The following is a 15,937-nucleotide window of genomic DNA, read 5'->3' on the forward strand; positions in this document are numbered from 1 at the left end:
AAGTAATTAACATTGTCATGATAAACTTTTTATTTATTTGATATATTTAGATGATTAATGATCTGCAAATGATCAAACGTGTCTTTATAAGGATGATCTCTAAATAAAAATTAAAAAAATTGAACGAAAATTTATACGATAAAACCATGTTATCCTAAGGAAAATGATATGTACATTCCTCTCAATAGAGGGATGCAACCCTTGATTATACTATGTGAAGTGATATATGTTTACACCATTGAATCTGAATTCTTGTCGGATTCTTTTTGTAAGAATTCTAAAAATTCGTGAATTACATCCGTTTATCTATATTGTACAGTTATAAATCATTTTAAATATTTTTATTTAAAATTAAACATAAACAGTACCTAACAAAAATTAACTGTATAATATACGATAAACATACATAATTATCAAATCTTCAATATTCTCACCAAAGAGGATCCTGTTGGTACACGATTTTCCACCTCATGCAGAACTTTCTTACGTATGGGTCATACCAAACACATGTAAGGTGTTTGACACGTCCCATGCCCTGACCATTCTTCAATTGACACGTCCCATGCGCCGACTATTCATCGATCATACTTTGACAAGACTTCCCTATTCAAATGTTTCCGCTCCTGTACATAAATAATAAAAATAATAAAAAGTCCGATATTGTAGACCAAGTCGTCATTTGATCTCTGAATTCAGATCCTCTCCGAAATGTCTTTTGTGAAGATTCTAAGAATCTGTAGATCATGTTCTTTTATCGTAATTAGAAATTATTTTAAATTATTTTATTTAAAATTGAATACAAACACTACTTGAAGAAAATTAACCGCACAATGTACGAAAAATAGTTACAATTTACAGATTTCCGAAATCCTGTTAAAAGAGAGGATGCGGAGAGAATTCTGTTGGTTACTAAAAACCAAAGAGAATTACAAGAGATATAATATGTAATCGGCTGGTCAAACACTCAGAGCCCTACCATTTTGAACTGGGAAAGTCTTCGCCCTACGGTCACTCATATACAACCATATAAGCATATCATATTATATGTCTCCACAGCCCAAGCACATTACTCGTGATACATTCTACATTCAAAAGATCAAATTACACAGACCACCATTCTTCTCTTCTCCTTTGGCTTTCAACTTCACAAAATGCAGAAGAACAACCCTCGCTACGACTACATTGGAGAACGGCCACGCACACTCGCTGCCCGAAACAAGAGTTGTATGGTGGCATCATCATCATCAGTATCATCCCCGAGGCCTCGAAAACAGGTTTGTACGTGCTCGAATCGTCCTGGGTTGAATAGGTGTAGCCGACACGGGTATGCAGTGCCGCCGGGAGGCGAAAAGTGGTGGAGGAACTATGGAAACAAGGAGGTTTTGAGGAGGGCATTGAGATCTACTCCAAATCGCAGCTTAAGTCTTCGGTGGTGGAATTTCCAACCAACGCCCAGTCGGCTTTCTAACATGTCTACGGCTTAATGGAGGAGCTAGCTAAAGCTGCTAAACCTTTCTTTTACTATTCACAAACCGATTTTGCTCGATCGGCATGTTGTAATTTATTAATTGCTGTTTTTGTTCCATAGAGGATGATTAATTATATACCAATCTGTGTATATTAATTTTGACTCTGAAAGATTCTTGTTCGGTCAATGCATCTCTCCTGCAAATATGATTAATTCTTCCACAGGTTTTATCCACAAGTACTCTGTAAGTAAAAATAATCAATCTCACAACGAGGCTCGTGTTGATAGGCTAGTAAAAATAAGCAATATCGCCAAATCAAAAGACACATCAAGAACGTGAAAACACATCTCAATTGTGAAAATTTTATCCAACTTTCCCCAAACTATACAGATCACGTACATGTGCATGTTCTGAGATCGGTGCAGTATATATACAATAAACAACCAGCCAAGGCATATTTCCACATCGCTAGGTATTTCACCTTTGCAGTCGTGGTCCATCATGGAATCGATCTTTTAGTTTTTACACACACTCATTGAGCAATTTCCCTCATGTATGTATCCGTCTCTGATCTTCTAGTCGTTTTCAATTTGTTTACTCCTGATGGAAGGGGGAAGAAGTAAAAAAAAAATGTAGCACAGTGTGTAATCTGCGGCTCTTATATACGTAAGGAAATCAGTGTAAAAGGGTTTGTATAATACCTCAAGAGGACCTGTGTCTGAAGAACTGGAATTTGCTTCAGCTGGTGCCTCGGAAATTCTTGCTTCTGATTTTTCATTTGAGTAACTAGCAAACAGAAATTATCAGCAATGTTTGATGTAAAATCTACCGAAGACATGATGCTGCAGCACGAAATTAGACACTTAAACCCTCAAAAACAAACTTTGTAATTACCTAACAAAACCTTAGGTTTAAACATTCCAAAAATATTATGGTTGAATGTTTCCTATAGAAATTGAGAGCAATACAAAATGTGACTAGAACATAGCCCGAGGCACATAGAAATATATACCACCCCACCGCTCTCCCTATATACTATCTGTCATATATTTACACATCACATTTGCCTCAAATTTGTTTTTTTTTAGCTTGACTTCTCCAATCAACTTTTTTATGAAGAAAACATCGATTATGGTGTGTTGTTGATCGATCCATAGGCGGGGGAAGAATTAGAGTAATTTGTTCTAACCCGAGACATAAACAAAGACAAGGATAGAACAAATTAGAAAGAAAACATGAACAATTTTAGCGAGGGTAATTATTAAGCTCTTATAGGAGGAAAGTAAGTCATGATCATCAATCTTTTCCACTCACTAGTGAAAGTACAAATTATCAATATTAAATACTTACGTTGAGAGTATAGTCACCCAGATTAACTCTACACAGTCCACCCATAAGAGCCTTTGTTCGACGGGGATCACACCATAGGTAACAAGATGCGCAAATGGCCAAAGCTTCCACCCTGCCTGCATAGCAAATTACATTACAGAAATATGTCAATTGGTCAAACAAACATTTCTTTTAACCCTAGCTTTAATCAAGGAATATGTAACCACTAAAATTAGTAGCACTTTTGACACATGTGACATGACTCGGACCATAAACCACGAGCACTTCTTATTTCGCTGAATAACCCTGCTTTTCCTTGCGTGCTTTGGACTTCAGGAAGGAAAATGCATGTTTGGGAAGGAAAAATCACATTTTGGAGTTTACGATTGACAAAGTTTTACCCTATATGCACTACCTGATTCTAAGCCCCAGCCAGAGAAAGCAAACATTATTGTTTAAAGGTAAAAACTCAATACATGTAAATTTTGTAAAGATAAAATTTAAGTTTCTTTAAAACTATACCCGCTAGATAAAACTTTAAGACCAAATAGATTCATGTTCATTTCGACAACAATTTTTTAACACCCCAAGGTAAGGTCAAACATTATAGTTAGAGAATATACCTATTGATAAGATAAATGGCACCAAACTCTTATTCCAAGGTTAAACTACATCACAGCGGAATCAATTAAACTAAGAATTCAAGTTCAAATTGATTAAAGACTTTGGACGATCTTGACTTTTCAAATGTCCACAAGCTAGAGGACAGAGAATCAATTAAATTTCAAGTCGTTTAACTCTAAACACTGAAGAGCGCATGAAAAGATAGTAATTCAAGACAAAAAGGCAGAAGTTCTCTTACTGTCAGCATCGGCCAAAATGTTGCTTTAAGTTCACTAAAAATACTGATGGGAGATTCAAAACGCAAAAATCCCAAAACTGTAAAGTAAATGCTGTTCCAAATCGCTGCCCATACAGTTTGGTCGAAGGCTACTTTGGCAGGAACCACCCACCAGTCTTGGAAAGGAATAAGCTCCTGAAACAAGTTTAAGTTAGTTTAAGAAGCCCAGGAAATTTGTCTTATGGATAAAAAGAAGAAAAGAAAACGTTGAGTTCTGAAAATAAATAACTGCAGAAGGAATTTACCTCGCATAACTGGTAATAGTAGTGAGAGAGGGAACCATGGAGAGTAAATCCAACAAGACCTGATCTGAGCATTCGCGTTCGATCAAATTCAAGTAAAGGTTTTCCTTCAAAGCACTACAAAATGATCAGACAAGCAATATGCACGTCAAGGACTAACTTCACCAACTGGAAGAATTAAAAAATTTTACTTCATAACAGCAACACACCTGTGCAATCCAGTCCCCTACAGAGTACACGACACCACTAATCACCATTTTGGCTAAAACTGGGTTAGTCTTGAGAGCTTCCTCATAAGCAGACCAGTTGTGTTGAGGTGCATACCGTAGGATCTCATATAGAGTCCAACCCTGAAATGAGTACCAAACACATAAGTCCCATTGACAAATTGTTAAAAGTGCAGTGCACATGTAAATAGGAAATTATACAATCAAGCAGAGCCAGCCCTATAGTAATAAATAGTTTAAGACATACAAATCACAAATCACAACCTATGATGAAATCTCCTATACATAACTATGAACTAATCAAGAAATTTCCTGAAGATAGCTATATGAATTAGTCGGACAGGACCAACTAACTGCTTCATAGTCATACAACTCTAATCATAAGAGACAAGTCCTCTTCACCAAATTCAACTTCAGAAATGGCAGCACTTTCCAAGTCTCCCAGCAATCATTTACATCCAATTCTGTTTTCTTTTTCCCATCCATAACAAGCAACTCACTTATCTCACCATGCTTGTTCCATCCATACCATTCTATGACCTTTTTACTCCCCCATGATTGTCATTTTATAGTGCAAAACCATCCCTGATTCGACATAACAGTTTCATATCATGTTTCCTTTGGATTAACAAGTTTGCATAATCACAATCCTTCAAAAGCAGTATCCACTTCATTAGTTCCATGTAAATTATAGAAGAACATCCCCTCACTCTCGCCTCCTTGTGGATGCTCATATAAAGATAACAACAGTTAATCTGAATATACAGCATCAATCCAGCATATTCACAACTCATCATAAGACAGACAACCTGCTCCACACAGACATAGCTGATACAACTCAACTTTAATCCACCAAGTAACTGAGAATTCTAAATCTTCGGACTCAAAGTCAAAAAGCACTCAGGCAATTCAAACCTCGGTGTAAAAGTAGCCAATGTTAATTACCAAAGAAAAATAAGCAACCTTAAAGAACAAGAAAAGCAAAAACCGAACTTAACTAAGAACCAACATCACCCAAAACCCATCTTCCTTTAGCATAATTCAATTCAAGTTCTCACACACAATCACATGAAAACAAATAAAATGGCAATTAATCTCTGTAAACAAAATAAAATGGAAATTAAATACCAAAGAGATTGACTTACATGCCAGTAATCCTGATCGACGGTGATCAACTTAGTGAGAACAAAAGTACCAGCTGCAAGCACAACAGTGGCATTGATAGTCCTATCTACCAGCCTCTCAAATTCCTCACTCTCCCTCTCACTTCCAACCCCAGAAGACCCAAAACCACCAGCACCTTCAAACGAAAGCCTCCCCTCACTTTCTCCGAACCCGCCCACCTGACTCACTAACTCCCCCTGATCCCCGCCGTCGCTATCCGCCCTCCTCGCCGCCACCGCCCCTTCCTTCTGGTCCGTACAGTCGGTGCTCTGAACGGGAATCACATCACGCTCTTCTCGCTCGACCACCGAGTTCAGAAGCCACCTGCTTTTCTGTTTGTTTCTCGGGAAAGATGGGTTTTTTGGGAGTTTGGAGGTGGGAAAATTGGAGGTCGAGATGGGTTTTGGATGTGCGGTAATGGGTTTTCGGGGTTTGTGGTTTGGGTGAGAAAGGAAGCTCTGAGAAGCTATACAGTGGATGGTGGCCATGGCTGACCGTTGGAACCGAGACGAGAGAGACCGAGTTGAGTTGAGTCTGAAATTTGAATCTCGCCGCGTCGTAATGGCGAAATCCGATTGCTTTCGCATGGTAGTTGTGGTTGTGGCGGGGTATTTATGATCAAGTGCGTGTGCGTTACGTTGTATGATTTGAGTTTTTTTATTTTACGTTGGATTCGTAGGGACTTCGAGATGGACGGTGGTAGAAGTTCTCAGGTTGATGTTTAAAGAGAGAGGTTTAAGCGTGTAAGGTTGTAATTGTTGGATAAATATCACAATCAATGATAAATTTATAGATGCTAATAAATAATAGATGTGAACAACTAACCTAACAGAGTATGAACAACGAAATAATATTAAACAGATAAACTGATGATCGAGGCTTGCGTATCGCAATGTTTTTGAAACAGATATTTCACCCATACTCAGTGTTTGTAGTTCTACGGACGTCTGCTTCACCATGATTCAATGATCAAGTTAGAATTCCAACACCGGAAATTGACTTCTGGCGAATTTCTTTGTGGTTCTCTCAACAAGAAGGTTTAGGAATGTATAAGAAGAATTTGATATATTTCTATGTTCTAAATACCATGCAGATGGATGTATGTATAGTAGGATTATACATGTTCGCAACAGGTATGAAAATGGGATGTGACTGTTGGGAGACATCTTCTCATAGGGGTGTTTGCTCTCTGCGTTCTTTCACCACACACTTTAGACTTCATTTGAAAGGATAAAAATTAATTAATTAATTAAATATGAAATTAATTAAAAATAATTAATTAAATAATTTAATTATTAGAGCTTGAGCCTTGGTCCATTTTTGGATAATTAATTGATAAATAATTATATAAGGGATAAAACCTTATAAAGTGAAGAAACTTTTTTGTAGTGACCAATGTGGGACAATGAAATTATATTCAAAATTTCCAACAGTAATTTGGGGAAAGAATGTGGTGTAGTGATGTTTGCAGATGTAAATTTTTTGAGGGAGAATGTGGTGATGAAATGCAATCCACGTGAAAAAGGGTAACTGTTTGTTTAACCAGAAAAAATATATAAAATTAACGAGAGATTCAACCAATTTTATTCTTCATGGTCCATCACTCCAATCACTTTTTATAAGGGATAAAGCCTTACAAAGTGAAGAAACTTTTTGGTAGTGACCAATGTGTGACAATGAAATTCTACTCAAAATTTCCAACAGTAATTCGGGAAAGAATGTGGTGTAGGGATGTTTGCAGATGTAAATTTTTTGAGGGAGAATATGGTGATGAAATGCAATCCACATGAAAAGGGTAACTGTTTGTTTAACCAAAAAGATACATAAAATTAACGAGAGATTATATTCACATATCCCAAATTACTCCACACCTTTTTAATTTTTTAATATTTTTTACACACCACTAACACTTGATAGAAAAGTATTAAAAGGACGTCGTCGTTCTACTCTTTATCTTTTTCTCTTTTTTTTTCTTTTTTTTTTTTTGACAAAAGTTTCATTAATAAGAACAACCAAATACAAGAGGTATTAGATGGGTACAATTTTTCCCGTGGATGAGGATTCTCTCCTTTGTGGATATTCTAGGGATCCTCACATTATGGTTGTTTATCGTACATCATGCTGTCAATTTTCGTTAGGTTCTACTTATGTTTAGTTTTAAATAAATAAATTCAAAATGATTTATGACCGCACGATATACAACAAATGGTTAGGATGTGATGATCCCTAGGATCCCACAATTTGGATCTGGATGAGACCCAAATCCTTCTCCAGTGATCAATTTCTTGATCTGGATATAGTTTGCGTAAGATATAAATAATTTTAAACCCCTATACGACTACCACAATAAACCACCACAAACAAGAGTTTCGGGTATCACTGTCACAAATACGGCAAACGCGATAATCCGAACATCAGTACCCTGACATAAGGCCATTGACAATGATACTACATAAATCACACAAGCGACACATATAGATCGCTAAAGCAACACAAAATTACTAACCTAACCTTCTCACGGTGCTACAAATGAAACTTAAACCTAAACTAAAACCAATGACGTGTCCACAGGAGAAACAAGAGTAGAATCATGGCAGGAGGCGTGGGCTGCAACCTTGCAACTATATGGGTGTGTCGGTTCCCAGGACAAGAAAAGTATGGGGCTTGGGTGGCAGAGGAGATACCACAACGCGCCAAAATCACAGTCACATTGTCGTCACCGCCACCGCGAGCCCATAGTAACTTGCATAAAATCGTTAGCACCAAAACCCGCCAAGGGTTTCCGTCAACTGGAAAAAGATAAGATTTGTGAACACCGAACCCACATGGATCACAGCATAGCAAAATTGGAACCATTCATTCATCATTAATATTCCAATAGCTATCCGCAAACTGAAGCAACAAAATGGGTAAGTTGCAACAACTTTCCAATTGCAACAGCAAAGTCCATAACTTGGAGGGCATGTGCTTGGCAAAGAATAGTGGTGTGCGGAGCAGAGGAAAGTCACGCCAAAGCCACTGACTGATAGAGAGCCTCAATGGCTTCAGATTTGCACAGCGAACTACCACGTGCACCCGCACTATACCACCGTCGTGAACACGACCAACACACTCATTAGTGAAGGAGAAATAAAATTAGGCCATTATCGATGGGAAAGATAATAGCCTGACTTCACCCAACTAGATAGAGGTGTTGGAGACGCCGATAGGGGAATAAGAAATGGGATAGGAGGTGAGGCGCAGAGGAGGGATCGGCCCGAAGGGGAAGAAGATCGAAAGGAAGAACAAATGGGTAAGGGTGAGGGAAAAAGGGGAAAACGGAGAGAGGCTAGAAGAAGGGGCTGCCGCTAGCCCCAAGCTGGAGCAAGGGGCCGGCAGCTGTGAAACTTCTAGATTAGGGTTGGTTTGGAAGGGTTTAAACTTTAAAGAGAGAGGAGTGAGTGTTTTCAAGCTCTCATTTATTTTTTTCTTTTTTCCTTTTTTTTTTTTTTTTTTCTTTCTACTCTTTTTCTTAGAGCGAAGAAAGTTGAGTCGTTGAAAATTCATTGTAAAACTAATTGATAGAATATGAAGAAATTCAATTACTTAAGTACATGTCATAAAAAAGTTAAGATTTTACCATAAAATCAAGTCGTAATATGGAGAATAACTCAATTGATTATAAGCACGTGCAACATTTCTATTTTCACCGATGTGAAACTGTTATACTTTAACATCTACACACATAGCGTTAAATTGGCACATGATTGCCACCAAAACAAAAATTTTAAATGGCACATTATTCAAGTTAGACAATATCGGCAGTAGTAGAGTGAAGGAGAAGTAGTACACTTAAAGTAGATCGACCTGTTCTGCCTAGACAAGAGGGTGGGGGGCCTAGAAAGGTTCTAAAAATCGCTAGGCGTATTCCCTTTTCCACGTCTGCCTACATGCGTTGGTGAGTCCAGCTTTGAGTGACAACTTTTGATGTTGTGGGATCTCAAAATTTTTATCTGTAGGTCTAAATTTTATTATATGTGACCATGTAATAGCACTGTTCTAAAAATTGACCTAGGCGACCGTCTAGGCGCTTGGCGGTGGAGCCCCGCTCCAATTTTGGACACGGCGTTTGGAAAATTCGGTTGGAAGCTAGGCAGCCCTAGGCGGGCAAGGTGGGCCTAGGTAGCTCCTAGGTGGAGAGCTAGGCGGGGTCTAGGCGGTCCTGGACGGTTTTTTATATATATATTTTTATTAATTTTGTGCTTTTTTCTTTTTAGGTTTCATGGTGGTATACTTATGGAAATGGTGTACCTAATTTACAAATGATGGATTTACTACAAGTTCATCCAATAGTGAAATGAATTGGAGCATTTTTTAAGGGATACATACAAAGAAAAGAAATAAACTAGATACAACAAGGTTAAATAATTTAGTTTATGTCTAATCCAATACAAGGATCATGATTCATGAAGAAGAAGAATTTAGTTTATCATCCAAATCCTCCTCATTATGATTATATGCTTATTGTTTTTTAAATATTGAACTTTTTAGATGTATATAATTTGTGTATTCTTGTACTTCTATTCTTACATTTTATCATTATTTTATTATCCATACAAGTATATTTTTTTTAGGTCTAAATAAACACTTATTTACAAGATATATAATAAATTTGCATAAACCCACTTAGACGCTAAGCCCTTGCCCGTCTTTCTACAATGGCTTAAAAATTTGAGCCAATCACCTTCTCAAAATAATATAATCGGTATTGCAAGAAAGGCAACTCAGTTGTTTACGACCAATCACCCCTCCACCCTAAATTGCGTGTTTGGTTCCTCATCTTCCAAAAACTATTAGTTTAAGTAACATAATTTAAAATTGATTCTCTATATTATCTTCAATGGCCTACAAAAACACTGAACCAAGCACCCTCACAAAAAGGAAGGGGTCCTCTCCGGATCTCTTCCACCTAATCCTCCTTATCAAATAATATGTACCCTTAAAATTTGATCCAAAGGCTAAAAACACGGATCTACTTTAAAAGTTATAAGTTTACCAGCAGTCACTCTTCCAGCCGAAGTTTCAGTTCCCCCCAAAATCGTTCGTATAAAGGAAAAGAAAAAGTATAAGGAAGTTTTAATGAAAAATCCGTGGTACTGTTCATTTTAACGAAAAATCATATTTTTACACTAAAAAAATCAAATCTAATACTATTTATTTTATCTTTATCGTTAAAATTCAACAATTTTAAATTATTTTTATTAGTTTTCTTAAAATATAACCGTGTAGGATATTGGCGATAAGAAAGCAATAAAAAAGAAAACAATATGACCCCACTAAAAATAAAGAGAGAGAGAAAAAAAGAGGAATCTTTCTTTCTTTATGGGCAGAAAGATAAGACTTGTTATAGTCTTTATGGCAAATTGAAGAGCTCTGAAGTAGTTGTCGTCGAAAGAGGAAGACTAGTTGCAGTCTTTCAAGTCAACACCTAATTCCATTTAAACTACCTATTTTACTAAAGGGATGTACCATTTACACATCTATTTTTAGTTCTCACTTTTTTTTTTTACTTCTCATATACTACTTGTTAACTTCTGTCATTTGATCTACTTCAATTTATCTAATTTGACGGCCAAAAATTAAAAAAGTATATGAGAAGTGAAAAGGGATATATAAATATCACACCCTTTTACTAAATCCTAAATTGTATAACTCCTTCAAATATATCAACGACGAATATGGTATCTTTTGTAAATCATCCGATAGAGTTCTCAGCAGGTAATGACCATATTTAGGGAATGACTAGACATATGTAGGGGTGTCATCATAACACCATGGATTAACAATACAATTTGTGTTTAAGTTTCTCTCCACGTGCATCGTGTTAATTTAGTTTTTGTACTTTCCTAGCATATTCGGGTTCATGCATTTTCAGCTTTTGGGTAGTGAAAAAGTCAAGTTGCTGGGCAACTTATTAGTAAAAAGCAAATTCACACGGCAGGACATAAATCTAAAATTACTTGCTCAATGTTGTTTGACTTGTTTCCTTTCTTTAATAGCCAGATGTCCATTAATTATATGCTAATAAAACTTGCTCTTCATCTTCAATTGATCTAAGGGCTGGTTTGGTATTGCTGTGCTTTGAAAAAAAGCTGCTGTGAGAATAAGCGGCTGTGCTGTGAGAATAAGCGGCTGTGAAATAAAGCAGCAAAGTGTTTGGTAAACTTTTTTGTAAAAGTGCTTTTGGAAAAAAAAGCAGTATCATAGTGTTTGGTAAACTTTTTTGTAAAACAGCTGTGACTGTGTGAAATGACCAAAAAGGGTATATTACTAGATGTGCTATTAATTTAATTTTCTTAACAAATAAAAGTGAATTACTAAATATATTTTATTTTTAGAAGAAAAATATTTATAAACTTTATCTTAAATATTAATTAGTATGACAAACTACTTTAATAGAAATATTTTAGAGTGAATAGCTAGGATTCATTAGTACAATATTGTTAATGTACTTGAAAGTAGTCTAATTAGATGCATTCATCAAACTTGTTGCTATTCTATTTCTTAATGCCTCTATCTCATGTGATCCTTCAACTTGATAATTTTGATATTCATCATCATCATCATCACTACTATCGCTTTCTTCGCAAAAGTCCCTGGGGTCATCAAAATGACGATCATGTTCAAAATACCTCCGTATGTAGTTATGAAGAGCCATTGTAGCAATGACAATCTTCACTTGCTTATTGAACGGGTAATTAGGCATATCCCTTAAAATTGCCCATCTTTTCTTCCATACCCCAAAAGTTCGTTCAATGATGCTCCTAAGAGAAGAATGCCTGTGGTTGAATACCTCTTTGTGACCCGTTGGTTCGGCACCCCTATGAAAGTCCGGGAGGTGATATCTTTCACCTTTATATGGTCCCAAATAACCTCTCATTTGTGGATACCCCGCATCTACCAAGTAATATTTTCCTGACAATTGAAAATTTGTTTTGTATTGTAATAATTATACAAAGCAAGTATGTAAAATGTTATAATAAGAGTATGAAGATTACCATTTGGAGGCTCAGAAAAGTTTAAATTTGGATTCCGTAGCACGTGTAACCTACCATTTGAGCATCATGTAACCTTTTGAAGGGAGAGTTATTTTTAGCGTACTGCTCAATGTCAATCGTGGCTTTTACACTTTAAAAGATATCTATTCACAGAGATGGGGAGCTAGACAAATGTTGTGATTGATGACTAAATTTTTCTGGAGTCACCATGAACTTTAATTGCCTTCTAACTTTTGATCCTCGTTCAAATAGTTATTAGGCCTTTATGGGCCACTGGATTTCATTTTGATTAATGTTTGTCAAATGTTATAAGAATTACAACGTTCTATATGTAAAGGACGACATGCTCCCTAAAATTTATGTTTATTTCTATCTCAAATGCTCCTTTGAGTAGTTAGACAAGTTAACAGTTGTAGGTTGCATGCAGCGCACAACTGCTGAAAGATCCATTTGTATCCTTTATGTCTTGCTCTGTGGGTGGCTGAGTCCCCAAAGAACATACTAATGTGGTACATAATTTGACAAAAAATTGACTTTTATGTAGTGCCGAGTCCAAGGCAAAGATGCGTTCTTCACTTGGTCGTGTTTGGGGACAGCATTTGAAGTGGAAACAGTTAAGGGGACAGCGTTTGGGAACAGTGTTTGGGGACAGCGTTTGGGGACAGCGTTTGAAGTGGAAACAGTTTGTAATACATATACATACATATACATACATATGCATACAAAAGATTACATCACAGACTTCAGTGCAGTTTGTAATATATATACAGTTTGATACATATACATACAAGTCCAAAAACCTCAAGGGAAAATAATCCTCCAAATTAAACCTATAAATCAAGTCGTACCCTTCTTGAACTAGCAACATTAGCGTTCGATTGGTGCTAACCTCCTTCTCTGAACCTAAATAATTAGTGCCAAATACACTCTGGATTATGTTATCTAAAGAACCCTTCTGCAATATTGCTTTCAATCCCACAACCCTATTTTCCTTCATCTCATCCCAAATTATCACAGTTTGGGTTCACAGTTTGTAATACAAGAGATTACAGTTTGTAATACATATACATACATATACATACATATACATACAAAAGATTACATCACAGTTTTGGTTCACAGTTTGTATATATAAATACATATACATACATAACCAATAAATGATTACATCACATGTATCTCCCCTTCACAGGTTTTCTAAATGATACATACATAACCAATACATAACCAATAAATGATTACATAACCAATCAAACACAGACAGAAGTAGCATTACCCATGTATCTCCCCTTCACAGGTTTTCTAAATAATGAAGAAAGAATCTGATCTCATTTTAAGAAAACCCTATTTGTTAAAATTTCCAGATCCAAAGTAGTCACCCGAAACTAAGTTGTATCAAAATTTCATTGATTTTCGAGTTCGGGAAGTGTAAGAAAATTTAAAACTAAAACAGGTATGCAGCTGTGTTTAAATGCTCCTGTAAAAACAATTTCAGCAGCACCAAATTACATACATACATACATATATATTCGCTCGTTAGAAAAAGATCAATTTTGGCAAAAACCAATCAAACACAGACAGAAGTAGCATTACCCATGTATCTCCCCTTCACAGGTTTTCGAAATAATGAAGAAAGAATCTGATCTCATTTCTAAGAAAACCCTCTTTGTTAAATCAAATGTCTTGAAGCACAACTGTGAAATTGAGGCAAACTATGACAGTTGAACCGCAAATCCAATTTACATTTTCCCCAATGATTGAGAGCATGTAGCCAGCAAAGTTGAGCGAATTATAAATATAACCAAAAGAGAATTACAAAAGTGACCTGAACCGTAAAATTCACCAAAAATAGCTCGTGCAACCAAAACACGTGAAAATTTCCAGATCCAAAGTAGACACCCGAAACTAAGTTGTATCAAAATTTCATTGATTTTCGAGTTCGGGAAGTGTAAGAAAATTTAAAACTAAAACAGGTATGCAGCTGTGTTTAAAACAGGTATGCAGCTGTGTTTAAATGCTCCTATAAAAACAATTTCAGCAGCACCAAATTACATACATACATACATATATATACATACATATATAAATGATCCCTCACTGCAGTTGTGTTTAAATGCTTTAGCTATAGCTCGGGACTCCTTGAGGCGATTAAAAAAAAAAGCTACTATGAAAATAACCCCCACATGAAAAAATACAAAACTGGAATCCAAATGATAGACAATTTAAAAAAAACAAAACAAAAACAAACAAAAAAAATCTAATGTGAGTTGCAACTTAATTTCATACTCAGTTTGGAAACTCATCTATTCCTGATCAAGTTCATATTATCTCTAATATGAACAAAATCATGAACAGATAAACAAAACCTAGAGGTGATAATCACATAAACCTAAGAAGTTCTTGTTCCCTTTTCTATTTATTTCCTTTCTGTTTCCAATAAACAAAGGACAAAAGCTGTTTCAAATTCTTCTTCCGGATTTGTTTTGATATCTTCCCAGTCGACTCAATTTGTGTCATTAGTGAAAGGGAAAATACAATGGCATCATGTAAAAAAAAATTAAGCTTTCCAGCAAAAACCAAAGAGAGTAATAATAAAATTTATTATAACTTGTGCTATTATATTATACCAAGGAAAACAAACCAGAATTTTGGAGAATATAAACCCTCTGACTTCTTGTCTGCGATCTTCAATCCTGCGATCTTCTAATGTGTCACCTGCAACATAAACTCAGAACTTCTGAGGAATATTTTGACCCAAAAAACACATGACAAATCAGAAGCACAGTTCACAGATTAGAAGCAGAGCAAAGCAAATTATCCCTTACACAAACCCAAATCAGAAGCAGACCTTCTTCAAAAAAACGAATACAGAAGTAATCAAACTTCTCTCTCAATTTTTTTTTGTTTCCTCCACAAACCCTAATTTTTTCCCCAATTAATTTTTTCCCAATTAATTTTTTCCACAAACCATATCACCTTCCCCAATTAATTTTTCCCCACTCTCCATCCCCAATTGTTTTTCCCGACACCCATACCCTCATCCCTTTGCTCTTCCCACCCCTCTTTCCCTAATCTCCCCATCCCTAATTTGAAAAATCCAAACAAATAAATGAGAAGCTTACCTGGAGAAACCTGGAGAACGAGAGAACGAGTTCGCTAGTTTTTGGAACGAGAGAATGAGAGAACGAGAGAGATCGCTCTGGTTCGGGTTATGCGAGAGAGCCCTGAGGTGAAGAGCGTGCGAGAGAGCTCTGGAAAGGTGAGAGCGTAGGTGAAGGGAAAGGGAGGGCAGTTTTGGGTTATTCATATTTCATTAAACATGTACACTGTTCACCCGTGTGTGGGTGAAAATAAGCTGCTTTTGGAAGCTGCAAATTGCAGCTTCTTGTCATCTCCTGGTTTTGGGCTTTTTTTCACCCTCAACTTTGAAACAAAGCTGCTTTTCAAAGTTTACCAAACACCAAAAATTTTCATAGCTTTTTTTTATAGTAGCTTTTTTTTTAATCACCTCAATCCCAAACAGGCCCTAAATATGGCTCTGTGACTAATTAAGTAGTATAACTACAAG

The 15,937-nt window shown here is 36.2% G+C and overlaps 2 protein-coding genes across 3 annotated transcripts; one reads left to right on the plus strand and one right to left on the minus strand.

Moving 5' to 3' along the window:
- Window positions 1-945: 945 nt before the first annotated feature.
- LOC125468463 lies at window positions 946-1,655 on the plus strand. Its single transcript, XM_048564243.1, has one exon. It carries the CDS (start codon window positions 1,152-1,154, stop codon window positions 1,482-1,484), a length of 333 nt encoding a protein of 110 aa, XP_048420200.1. The 5' UTR covers window positions 946-1,151; the 3' UTR covers window positions 1,485-1,655.
- Window positions 1,656-1,801: 146 nt separating this feature from the next.
- On the minus strand, window positions 1,802-5,999 carry LOC103966976. Of its 2 annotated transcripts, none has more exons than XM_048564242.1 (7): window positions 5,314-5,999; window positions 4,151-4,291; window positions 3,945-4,058; window positions 3,661-3,834; window positions 2,820-2,935; window positions 2,171-2,311; window positions 1,802-2,069 (listed from the first exon to the last, which is right to left on the minus strand). In XM_048564242.1, exons 1-7 carry the CDS (start codon window positions 5,917-5,919, stop codon window positions 2,045-2,047), a joined length of 1,317 nt encoding a protein of 438 aa, XP_048420199.1. In that variant the 5' UTR covers window positions 5,920-5,999; the 3' UTR covers window positions 1,802-2,044. The 2 variants fall into 2 exon arrangements, with proteins under 2 accessions (XP_048420199.1, XP_009378494.2); XM_009380219.3 differs by having other exon boundaries at window positions 2,171-2,255; window positions 5,314-5,994.
- Window positions 6,000-15,937: the final 9,938 nt, after the last annotated feature.

Source organism: the organism of the source record quoted next, unplaced genomic scaffold (genome assembly GCF_019419815.1).
Source record: "Pyrus x bretschneideri cultivar Hongxiangsu unplaced genomic scaffold, Pyrus_bretschneideri_v1 Contig38, whole genome shotgun sequence".
NCBI classification, from domain to species: Eukaryota; Viridiplantae; Streptophyta; class Magnoliopsida; order Rosales; family Rosaceae; genus Pyrus; species Pyrus x bretschneideri.